Genomic DNA, 13,181 nt, shown 5'->3' with positions numbered 1-13,181 from the left:
TCTTAAAAGTCTACTCTCCTTTTTTTTCCCCCTGCAGCTAAAAATGCTTCTATGCTCCTCGCATCAACTCCCTGAGGTTATCGCAGATTAGAAGGTGAAAAAAACCCACACTTGTGATGACATGTTTTCAGAGCTCACGCATCCTCCCGCACTGATAGGGGACAGCTGAATGCATGGAGGCATTCGGTGGCAGAGGCCAGGAAAGCATACAGTGGGCGTGATCACAACACGCAGGAGGAGATGCTGAGGCTAATGGGAGAGCAAACGGACATGATGAGGCATCTGGTGGAGCTGCAAGAAAGGCAACTAGAGTACAGACCACTGCTGCAGCCACTGTGTAACCACCTGGCCTCCTCACCCAGACGCCCAAGAACGCGGGGAGGTGGAGACTCTGGGCACCCTGCCACTCAACTCTAGGAGATGGCCCAAGCAACAGAAGGCTGTCATTCAAACAGCTTTGATTTGTGGTGTGGCTACAATAAGTAATGTGGTCTTGTCCTTCTCTCCTCCCCCACCCCACCCGTTATCAAACCCTTTGTACACCCGGGCTTCCTTTTACTAGTCAGTGTTGTCAGTGTTCTCAAGTATTTTTTAATAAATAAAGAATGAATGGATTCAGAACAATAGGGACTTTATTTCCTGTGCCAGCTGTGGTCGAAGGGGGGAGGAGGATTGGCTTACAGGGAAGTACATTCACCAAGGAGGGTGGCTTTGCATCAAGGAATAACACATACAACTGTCACACCGTAGCCTGGTCAGTCATGAAACTGTTTTTCAAAGCCTCTCTGATAAGCAGTATGCCTCGGTGTGCTCTTCTAATTTCCCTGGTGTCTGGCTGTTCAAAATTGGCCGCCAGGAGACCTGCCTCAACCTCCCACCCCACCATAAATGTCTCCCCCTTACTCTCACAGATATTATGGAGCACACAGCAAGTAGCAATAACAATGGGAATATTGCTTTCGTTGTGGTCTAACCTCAGCAAACTGCGACAGCGCCCCTTTAAACATCCAAAGGCACATTCTACCACCATTCTGCACTTGCTCAGCCTATAGTTGAACTGCTCCTTACTGCTGTCCAGGCTGCCTGTGTATGGCTTCATGAGCCATGGGAGCAAGGGGTAGGCTGGGTCCCCACGGATAACTATTGGCATTTCAACATACCCAACGGTAATTTTCTGGTCAGGGAAGAAAGTTCCTTCTTGCAGCTTTCCAAACAGCCCGGAGCTCCGAAAGATGCGAGTGTCTTGCACCTTTCCCAACCTTCCCATGTTGATGTAGGTGAAACGGTCCTTGTGATCCACCAGTGCTTGCAACACAATTGAGAAGTACCCTTTGCAGTTTATGTACTCTTTGGCAAGGTGGTCCAGTGCCAAGATAGGGATATACGTTCAGTCTATCATCCCCACCACAGTTAGAGAACCCCATTGCAGCAAAGCCATCCACTATGACCTGCACATTTCCCAGAGTCACGACCCTTCTTAGCAGAAGGGTATTGCTTGCCCTGGCTACTTGGATCATAGCAGCCCCCACGGCAGATTTGCCCACTCCGAATTGATTACCAACTGATCGGTAACAATCAGGCATTGCAAGCTTCCACAGGGCTATCGCCACTCGCTTCTCAACTGTCAGGGCACGTGTCATCTTGGTATTCCTGCACTTCAAGGAGGGGGAAAGCAACTCACAAAGTTCCATGAAAGTGGCCTTATGCATGCGAAAGTTTCACAGTCCCTGGGAATCATGCCATACCTGCAACACTATGTGGTCCCACCAGTCTGTGCTTGTTTGCCAGGCCCAGAATTGGCGTTCCACTGTATCAACATGCCCCAATGCTGCCCTGATATCCCAAATGCCACATCCCGTGCTTTCAGGAAGTCTGTGTCCATCTCCTTCTCACAATCTTTCTCATACTGGCGATTCCTAGCTAGGCTCTGCACATACTGCAGGATAATGTGTGAGGTGTTTACAATGCTCACGAAAGCAGTGTGCAGCTGAGCGGGCTCCATGCTTGCTGTGCTATGATGTCTGCATGGATAACGCAGGAAAAAAAGGCGCAAAATGATTGTTTGCCATTGCTTTCAAGAAGGGAGGAGACTGACGACATATACCCAAAACCACCCGCGACAATGTTTTTGCCCCATCAGGCATTGGGAGCTTAACCCAGAATTCCAATAGGCAGCGGGGACTGTGGCATAGCTACCCACAATGCACCACTCCATGAGTCAATGCAAGCCACAGTATTGAGGACACGCTCCGCCGACATAATGCACTTAGTGGCGACACACACAATCAACTGTATAAAATTGGTTACTGAAGTTCGACTTCTATAAAATTGACCTAATATCGTAGTGTAGACATGCCTGTAGCTTCTTCCCATATCATTTTAATAGCTTTCAATTCTGCTTCTATTGTGTCTTTCCATGTGATCCTTGATCTACCTTGTTGCCTCTTGCCCTGGGGGTTGCAATCCAATGCCTCTCTTATTATATTATTCAGGTCTTTCCTCCATGTATGCCCTGGACATCTCCATTTTCACTCCATAATTTCCTATCCTGTCAATTTGTTTCGTCCTCCCTCAGAGTTCTTCATTTGTGATTTTTATTGGCCATCTGATAATGAGGACTTGTCTAAGACAGGTGTTTGTGAAAATCTGAAGTTTAGATAGCAAGGTCAAATCTCCTAGTTTCAGTGCCACATAGTAAGATTGAGTTTATAATGGTATTAAATATCTGAAGTTTAGTTTGGAGGGCAAGATTTCTGTTTCCAGACTGGTTTTAGAGTTATAAAGGCACATCTGGCTTTAATGTCTTTGTCTGTTCTACCTGTTATACTTGCAGTGCTGCCAGGATATGTGAAATATCAGACTTTTTCTATGTCAGTCCCAGATAGTGTTATTGGTATTTTGTTGTGTGTTGAACATCTACTGTCATGAAATAATTTTCAGGCGCACACACACACACACACACACACACTTTCCCACAACCGTGAAAATGTAAATTCATAAAAATCTAAAAAAATACCTTAAAATAAACATTGATATTATCCATTGAAATTATATAAAAAAGGCAAAATCAGATTGTGCCTACCCTAAAGACAGGGCACCAGACAGTTCCCGAGTGAGAGTGGGGGGCAAAAGAGCCCAATTTAATGCTACTCTGAGCGGCATTAAAAAAAACCGATAGATTTTTTTCCACTAGAAAATCTGCTGGTTTGACAGTGGCCATTGGTGTCTAAAGGGTGGTGCCTAATCTCAACCCCATACTCCAGATATTATGCAAAACCTCAACTGTACATAACCTGAGTGTAAGGGCTTTCATTATCTTGGGGAAAACAATGCCGTGTGCTTGAAATGGTTCAGGACTTGAACTGGAAAAAAGGAACAGGCACTCGCCTAAATACTGCCCACATGAGATACTTCTCACAGTAGATTGTGCAGATACTCAAAATATGGCTATGCCTTCTCTGCTGGGCTCCTCAGGCTTGGCTTCCCCTCAGTGAGGTTCAAAAATGTATACAGAGACAGGGCCATATTAAAACCCAGGTCATCTGCATAGGGTCCCAGGTAGCTGAGTCATGTGATGCCATCAGAATTGCAGGGTTTATTTATTTATTTATTTTTTAATGTTTCAAGCCTTCATTGTTGCAAAGAATAGCTGGAAAAGTGAACTGTATATAACTGATGTAGTGATGTCTATCTGAGCCTGCATATGGCCTCCAGCAAATGGAAGAGCCAAGAAGTCAACTGACCCTCGCAGCTTTGAGTGGGTTGGTCTGAATGGGATGTGTGGCTTGCATGCACTGCTGGGTCTGACAGAATTGGCTTCATGTGATGGGGTGTATCAACCCCAAACTAGCCAAAAAGGTGTTAACTGAAGCCTGAGAGCTTATTAGCCCCACCTTGTTACACTAACAGCTGTGCCAGGCTCAGGAAGCAATTAAAAGGAAGGAGTTCAGTGCAATTTGGGTGGAAGGGAGACTTTAGGAGAGATGTGGTTTGGAGTCACTTCTCTGCAGGAAGGGCCTGACAAAACCAGGCAGATGAAGAACTGTGAGATAAGCTAAGGAGCAGAGTTAGCTCCTGTGGTCGGCCTTAAAAAAGGGGCAAGATGCCTGGGAGGGAGCCCTGTTGGTTGGTGTTTTGCAGAAGGACAGAGAACTGGGGAGACCCTAAGGCTATGTCTACACTATGGCTTATGCCAGCATAATTTTTGTCACTCAGGGGTGGGAATAAACCACCCCTGAGTGACATAAATTATGCTGGCATAAGCACTTGTGTGCATAGCGCTATGTTGACAGGAGACCTTCTCCCGCCGATGTAGCTTTTGCCACTCACAGAGTTCATTCTGCCTTTAGCATAGAGTGTCTACACCACACGCACTGCAGCTGCGCAGATGTATCAGTACAGCTACGCTGCTATACATATAGACATGGCTGAAAACTGACTAAAAGCTTAACTGGGAAGGGCAGAAATTGCTTAGATTGTATTTTCATTTCATTTTGTTGTTTGTTTTAATTTTGCTGAGGGACTCCAGGAAAAGCCCTGTGAGCCACTACTGTTGTGGAAGAGGAGTCTAGTAGGGGTATAAGACGTTGTGCTGATTGCCATTATTTTGTTGGACACTATTTGTTTTGGACACTGAACCCCCCAAAGGGGTGTAACTATAGTGTGGCGTGGCTGGAGAGCCCAGTCACCCTGGTACCCGACCACTGAAGTCTTGAAGAGGATGGCGAGAGAGTTGCTGAAATGCCGTCCAAGGTAACAAGGGGGCGCTCTGGAATGGTAAGTTGATGACTCTCCCCCTTGGTGGGGCTCAGATGAACCGCTGGGCTTCGTTCCTTTCCTAGCTGGCCTTCGTTCCTTTCCTAGCTGGCCTTTTAGCTCCATGAGGGGAAGAAGTGGTGGTGTTCTCAAGCATCATCCATACATGGCAGCAAAATGAAATGTTACTTTCAGAACATTAGGCAGAAATTCATAATTCAGTCTCCTCTCGGACAGTGGTGAAACCTTCTTCTTCTTCCCCTTTTCCCAGCTAATTGGGGTTAGGTCACTAGATCAGTCTTTTGCTTGCTTGCTAGTCCAACGCTCACTCCATATCCACTCCCTCATGCTGTACACAATCTATCCACTATTTTCTTGGCTGTCCTTCTCTGACCACAAACTTAAATCTCAAGTGCCTCCTGTACAGAATTCCCTTCATTCATCCTTCACACGTCTAAACTATCCCAGCTTCCTGTCTTGCAGCTTCTCTCTGATACCACAAACTTTCGTCTCACTTCTGATAACATCATTCTGCATTGGTCCAGCAACACCACCCCCTCACTGCCCTCAAACATCTCATTTCCATGGCTTCAAGTTTTCTCAAGTGCCTCTCTTTGGTTGCCCACCTCTCTGATCCATCTTGCCATGGCTTTGTATAATTGTCCCTTAAGTAGTCTGGGTATCCATTTATCAAAAATCATTCCACATATCTTGTGCCATTACATTAGTGGTGGAACAATGAACGATATTAACATATGAAATACCACTGGGCATCGGAGTTAACGCCAGTGGTGTTAACATGGGTCAGGTCACACCTCCCAGAGATACTCTTACAGGTTGTGCGCATCTGCACACTCAGGTAGACATTACTGCACTTCACATTTTCAAGATTGTCTTCAGAACTATATGGGGGATAGCCTTAGTATTTTATTTATGAAAGCTGAGATTCTGAGAAACTAGATGGGATGGCCCTAATGGCCCAATGTGAAGCAGTCCAGTTCAGATTTTGGATACCACTACTAACTTCCTTCCATCTGTGCTTGCCTGCCACAAGTCAATGACCTGATGTGAAGCAGTCCAGTTCATATCTTGGTTACCACTACCAACTTCCTTCCATTTGTGCTTGCCTGCCACATTTGGCTATAATTTGTACTTATCTTCTCTTTTGCATATAGTAAAAGGAATGACCCAAAATTAGCAACATTTTATTACTGTGTGCAAATGCCACTCTCTCTAGGCTAAGGAAAGAGATAATTATACATTAATATCAAGCAGACATTTTAACAGAAAAGCATACTTGAAGTTAAATATATAATTATCTCAATGAGACTCTAAATGTAAGAGAATAATCAACCACTGATATGCAAACAGACATACAATAATGTTCAGTATAAACCACTTAATATAAAACCTAGGTTTTCATTATAATCTATAAAAAATGGAGAGAGTCTTCACAACCTTCCAAAAGAAAGACTGTTAAACCTTTCATGCAAGAGATTATTGTGCCCACTAGTGGTTGCAGCCTACAGCACATGAAACCTAAACTATAAATGCCTATATTTGTGATGTGTGACATCATATATGTACTATGTTTGCCAGAGTAATTCTAATGTAGACATTATAAAATAATAACCCGGATTACCAACCATGATCTAGTTTCATATGTAAGCCTCTCTCTTTCTCCTCCATTTTCTCCTCCTCCTCTTCACCATCAGCATCAGCATCATCTTGTTCTGGTTGTTGTTCAGCAAGTTTTCTTAGATGCTGCAGAAATACTTCAATTGAGGATGTAAAATTAAATTCTTTATTATTCAGCCAATGAACCACAAAGCCTCCATTTCCTTCGTCTACATTAAAAGCTGTCCCAGCTAACACTGATGGAATATCTGTGGAAATAAAATTTAATTAAAAAAATCCCCACCAAAACCACAACATAAGTAATTGTAAATTAGCTATCTAAAATACATAACTTCATAAATGTATACCTGTAAGCTAAAACAAGTTATGCACACAAGACAGTGGATAATTTACAGATACTAATGGAAATAGGTTGTTATAAGATGAAGAAAGAAAATTAGCTTTGTTCCATAAACAAAAACTAGTTGCAATAACAAAAGTTAAGGTTCTCTACATGAAAAACATTAGAGTTATGTATAAAATTATTCACAAAACCAAACCATTTAAAGGCAAGTGTAATAAAGCTTATGCTGCCCACAAACGTTCTTACCAAATATTAATCATAACATCTAACTCTGATAAGTTATTCTTAAAATGTATTTTTGTTATCTTGTTTTCATACCTACATGTTTCTTTTAGGGATACTGTCAAATGGAAAATATTCAGTTACTATATTTATCAACTGACAATTTTTCAGTATCATATTTATGTGCTCTCTGAACTTAATAGAATAATGCTGTATGTGTAGTTTAATAAAAAAGTGTATAATATTAATTGGTAAAATTATACATGTTTTTGCTGACTTGCATTTGGGACTCAATGTGCTACATTAATGTATAAATATAAACTTTTATAATTTCTTTTTCAAAATGCTTTTGTTTTGTATTTATAATTTGATATTATGGGTGTAAGAATATAATGTATTTTGGGTCAGAGTTAAGGTTGTTGTGGTTGAGATCAAATATGCATTTCTTTATACTTGACAAGAACAATCTATTTGTTTATTATGTGGACAGTGTATAATTTATGGCCTTAACTATTTATATCCTTTAAGTGCTAGGGTTTTGTAAATATGGTAAGTGACTACACTGCTATTAGTTAACAACGTCTTTAATTAAAAAAAAGCTTGTTTTGGGAATTTCATGGTGTTTTGTTAATGCTTTATTTTTAAAATTGTGTGTAGTTAAAGAGACTCCTATTTAACAAATTTTTAAATAGGATAAGACGTATCACCAGATGGAAGGAGGGAGTGGTGGCTGGCTAAAGACTTGTACAGAACGCTCTCACTCAATGTACACCACTGAGGATGCACATGTTCCATGGGTACCTATGTTAGGCTGCGCTTGTAAGTGGACGTGGCTATCTTCAGAAGTGCTCAAAAATTATAGTAAATTGAAGTATCAGACCTAAAGACCAGAACCAATGTCACTTGATTCCACTGCTGAAGACAAACCCGACAGGCCACAGTGCCTCCCAGGCATGTCCCTAAACCTTTGTGCACATTTCTCCCAAAGCACCTATCATTATCGTACCTAAAGGAACATCTACACTGGAGCTGGAGGTGAAATTCCCAGCTTGGGTAGACATAACTGCACTAGCTCTGATTGAACAGGGGTGCTAAACATAGCAGTGTAGCCATAGGTGCACAAGCAGCAGGACAGGTTTGCCACCCCAAGTATATACCTAGGGTTGCAGGCAGGATTGTACACAGGGCAGCTAGCCTGTCCTGCTACCCATGTGGCTGTATCTATACTTCTATTTTTAGCACGCTAGCTCGATCACAGCTAGCAAACGTACATCTACCTGAGCTGGAAATTACACTCCGGTGTCAGTGTGAACATACTCTAAGTGCAACTTATTGCCCCCAAAACGTTAAGAGTTCTGCAAAGGACCCTCCCCGCCAAACCCAAGAACAAACCAAACTTGAGTTTGTGCCTTTTTTTGGTTCTTTATTATGTACAAAGATGACCCAAAGGTTTTGTTTTTCATCTTTAAGTAAAAAAAAAAAAAGATGGGGGAGAGTGTTTGTTTAATTTTTACATTAGAAATTCAGGTGCTGTCTGTCCTGCAAGACTCTATGATAATTAAAGACTAGTGAAATGACATCTTTGATATGGACAGTACTCAAGAAAGCAGATCAAACCATGAGCACTACGCGAACACCATCTCCCTAATATTTCCATTTTGGATAAATTATTATTGGGCATTTAAAGGAAAAAAAAATATTTTCACCTGTGGTAGGGTTGATGCTTGCTGCTATATGAAAGTGACAGAGTGCATTAGCATGATGTGAAATATGACGCTGAACTTCATGCGAGCCCTGTTGATCAGGCAATAATTCTGTGTGGGTAATAAGAACTGAAGATCTTCTTTGTCCTTTTCTCATATTTTTTAAGTGGTGAAGTGTCTGAAGTAAAGAGAAAAATCACATTTAAATCTAAAAGAAAACAGTGCATTGTGAAGTTGATTCATGAGAATATATCTATGCAAATCCTGAAACCATAAAAGTCACCTAATACCTAAGATGTGACGACCCTGCATGTAGATTGTTTGAGGTTGTTAAACTGTGCACTTTTTTTTTTCTAATCAAAGCCACATTTGAAAGCCTTCAAGTCTCTGCTCTAATCAAAAAACTATTATTTTGTGACAGCATTTGTATAGAGACAGAGCAGTAATAACTTTTGTTTACCAGCAGAGTAAGCATGTCTTAGTATGAAAGCAGCTGTCATTCCAAAAGTTGTCACAGCTATTAGTCTGATAAAGCAGACTACTGTACCTCTTTCAGGGGTCTGATTTGTCTTGTGTACCCCAAGTTTCACCTCACTTAAAAACTCAGGTTTTGGCTTCAGCCCCACACAGTGGGACTTGAACTTCACCCCCACGCGGCTTCAGCTTTCTACCCTGGGCCCCAGCGAGTCTAATGCTGGCCCTGGTGACCCCATTAAAATGAACACACAATCCTCTTTGGGGTTGAAACCCACTGTTTGAGAACTGCTGAAAATATAGAATAGTATAAACAATTAGTATAATATTAGTATATAGAATAGTATAAACAATTATTGGCTGAATGAAATTTTAGTTTGTACTTACTTCACTAGTGCTTTTTATGCAGCCTATTGTAAAACTAGGCAAAATTTCTGGATGAGTTGATGTACCCCTTGGAAGACCTCTGAGTACCCCTATGGATACATGTACCCCTGGTTGAGAACCATTGTGATAACGGATCCTTGAGCCAACGACCTTCCAGAGGTCCATACTTTGCAACACACTTTGGATTTGTATTATTTTTGTATTACTCTACATAATCTTCACACTTGTCTTGATTAATTCTAAAAGCCTTCAGCTTTCAGGAGTTGCACAAATATAACTGAGACCATAATTTAAAGACAATGGCTGCTAAAAGTTCAACTGAGGGCATAATTTGTCCTGCTACGTATTTGTTACTGGTGATATGCCAGAAGGGAAGAGCCCAGTATGATTTTCATAGCCCAGGATGAGTTTTCAAAACTGGTAGTTTATTCCCTCTAAACTAAAAATTTTATACAGATACCACTGAGACTCAAACATGAAACACCACAATGCCATCTTTGCAAAGACATTTTTCAAAGCAGAATAGCCCTTTAAAGACATTAACCAAACCAAATCACTTAGAGACCAAAAGAAAAGGTTTGTATTGATGGCATACATTTTACCTGGATCGAGCCGAAAAATCTCCCCAGTACTGAAACTGTCTTCTTAGTAAGCAATGCAATGAAAACCAAATGAGCAGGAAATTTTATATTTTTTAAAGACTACATCTCAATTATATGCTACTATCTAATCTTATTAAGGGGTAATAATATTTTCCTTATATGCGTCCAAGAGAATGTTTCAATGCTCGGTTTCCATGGATGTTTTCACAAGTATGGAATGTCATTCTCCAACCAGAATGAAACCACCAATTACTGTGCAGTATTTAACATCATCTGCTCCTAACAACTCTACACTCAGCTGAGGAGGAAGCAGATTCATTCAATTTTTCATCTGAGTCTTAAGGGTTTTATTTTCTCTTTCTTCTTGAGTGATCTGTTGTAAATGGAGTATGTGAAAGAACTCTGACTGTTACATTCTGATCTACTGTATACTAGAAGCTAGACAACATGTGGTTTCAGTTTTCCAAATCCCTTAAAAATTTTACCTACCCAAAATGTTAACTACTGAAATAAAAAATAATTAGTAACATACATATTTAACAGTACCTCTAGAGCATGCTGTATTCTGTCTTTTTGCCTTCCAGAATGCAACAGGCTGCTGCTACTGCTGGAAGTGCTAGTCTCACAGATCTGCTCACCCAGAAGACTATCCTCTGGTAATAAAGTCTCTGCCCACAGCCGACAGATACCATCATGGCATGAAGTAAGTAACACGTTACAGACCGACCCCCTGAAAATAAACATGTCAGGATTACCTCATGTAACTAAATGAAGTACAGTTACACAACTGAAAATACAAAAACATACAAGTGTTAGGCAGTTATGATCTGCTTCTTGGAAGGTTTTTGGACCTGAAACATGTTTATAATAGTGGTAACAATTTAAATATGCTAGCTAATGGCAAACTGTAGATTACCAACAAAAGTGCATCTGATAGTAACATCAATTCAGATGAATTAACTGAACACTACTATAAGCAAGTTTATAGTTACAGTTATAATTATCTGGTTTGCTGGGTTGTGTAAAGTATGAGCATGTACACTGCATCACTACAGGAGTGAAAATGAAATCCTAAACTACTACATCTATCATGTCTGCTTTAGAAAGGAGTTAGTTAATTAACAGCAATTTACACAGATTTTCCTTCCAATGCCGTAATAACATTTCCTGAAGAAAAGATTTATACTTGTGCTTCCTACACTTAACAATGTATTAAAGTTTAGATCAGATTTTATAGCACTACTGATGTCAATAGGACTTCTTGCTTGAGTAAATGTTCACCAATGTAATAAGGGTTGCATAACTTCACCCTTCAAAATACCGTGCTCCCTCTGTAATAGCTGATGACATTACCAACACATACAGTTGTTACCATTAAAAAACAGCAACCTTTTTAATGGTGACCACTCTAAAACAAGCCAAGGAGCTATATTCCCCATCCCTCTTGGCTGCAATGTCAACTTAATATTTAGGGCCCTGAATTCAGGTCCTAGAAAGTAAGTGAAGAAATTCATTCTAAAATATTTTGAAATGTAATTTAAGAGCTACATTTAAAATCTATACATAGTTTCTTATAATTTTATAAAGGGTATATCACGACTTCAGCTCTGGCTACTTTGTGCCCTTTTGGTCCCCAGGTGGCCCAGGACCGGCAGAGCAAAAGGTGGCTTGAAGTCAATATTGCACGTCTTCGCAACACCCTCCCTTCCCCACACACACATTAGGTACAGCTAAGGAGCTGGCCTGACAGCTTTTCAGCTCTTTATTAGATCTTCTTATATTTGTATGCAATTCTGTGACTGACAGTGGTTGTCTAAACATTCGGAAACCTACAATCATGGTTCGCTACTATTTGAAATGTATAGAAAAGTTGATACTTTTCAAATAGTAGTAAGGGATTGCTAAAGGGTGACCTATGCCCCAGTCCTGCCAATACTTATACACATGTTTACCTTGAAGCATACAAGTAGTCCCAATTAAGTCAATGGGACTACGCACATGTTTAAAGTGCAGAGAGAGATCACAGTATCTTGAACTCAGGTCTTGTCACCTTTTAATAAATTACAGGTGAGATGTACATAAGTATTTGCAGAATTGGGGCCCTACAATTCAATGAAAATGTGTGTTAGTTCCAAAAGAAGTAGGGAAAATACTAGATGATTGAATTAAATAACTATCATAACAAACAGAAGCTGAAATTATATGTGCACATCCTTAAGCATTACATCTTAAGTATAATACATAAATATATTTAAACTATCATGAAGACAAAGGCCAAAATTTAAACTTGGATGTCTAAAATTAAGGTGTCTGAATTTAGATGTAGGTACAATAATGGACATGGTCTAATTTAGAAATGTGACCAAAAAGTGAATGAGAAACCGCTGAAAATGAAGCTATTTTTATTCATGTACCTATTTAAGAGCCTAACTTGAAGCACTCAGGCTTGAAAATTTTGATCAAAATTCCTAACAGGAACTTTCTAACCTGGGCATGTACTTGCTAGTGTTACGCCATGAAAATCCTGTCACCGCTCGAGGATGTGCCAAATAAACAAAGGAAAAGTGAACAAGTGCTGAGCTTTTTTTCTTTTCTTCACTCTCTCGTGGTAGAAGAGATGATTTCCACCCTGTCATTGGATACCATACCTTTAAGAGACAATCATCCTGGGAAAAGAAACAAAAACATACATAGGATGAATGGGCTACAAGTACAAATGTCACAAAAAGGAAACCCAAAAGTATGGATGAAGTTAGGTTGGTGGTGTACATCTAATGACGTAGTTAATTAAAACCAAGTTGAAATGTTGATATAGCATCACCACCAATACAGAGAGGTAACTTATTAAAAATGTATATTTTTAATGTGTGTGGAGAATTAATTTACAGTAGCTATTCAATTTCATGTTTTAAAATTACCAAACGTTATATAACACAGTATGACGATATGGTGGACAGCACATATCGAAACTGCATGAGCAAAAAAATGACTGCCAGCTTATTTGTGATCAAGTATTTGAGTGTGTGCAGGAAACTGATGTAATGTCTGGCAGAAGGA

General features: G+C 40.3%; 1 protein-coding gene across 2 annotated transcripts in view; it reads right to left on the bottom strand.

The window, feature by feature from the left end:
• DMXL2 (Dmx like 2) overlaps positions 1-13,181 on the bottom strand; it is a 116,290-nt gene that overhangs the window by 67,889 nt on the left and 35,220 nt on the right. For both annotated transcript variants that reach the window (XM_054041058.1, XM_054041059.1), the window contains exons 7-10: positions 12,612-12,790; positions 10,671-10,854; positions 8,665-8,839; positions 6,402-6,641 (exon numbers count right to left, since the gene is read on the bottom strand). In XM_054041058.1, the coding sequence (XP_053897033.1) occupies positions 6,402-6,641; positions 8,665-8,839; positions 10,671-10,854; positions 12,612-12,790 (778 nt within the window). The remainder of the gene's footprint in view (positions 1-6,401; positions 6,642-8,664; positions 8,840-10,670; positions 10,855-12,611; positions 12,791-13,181) is intronic.

Source organism: Malaclemys terrapin, chromosome 10 (assembly GCF_027887155.1).
Source record: "Malaclemys terrapin pileata isolate rMalTer1 chromosome 10, rMalTer1.hap1, whole genome shotgun sequence".
Classification (NCBI taxonomy): Eukaryota; Metazoa; Chordata; order Testudines; family Emydidae; genus Malaclemys; species Malaclemys terrapin.
This window is presented reverse-complemented; position numbering and strand designations above follow the sequence as displayed.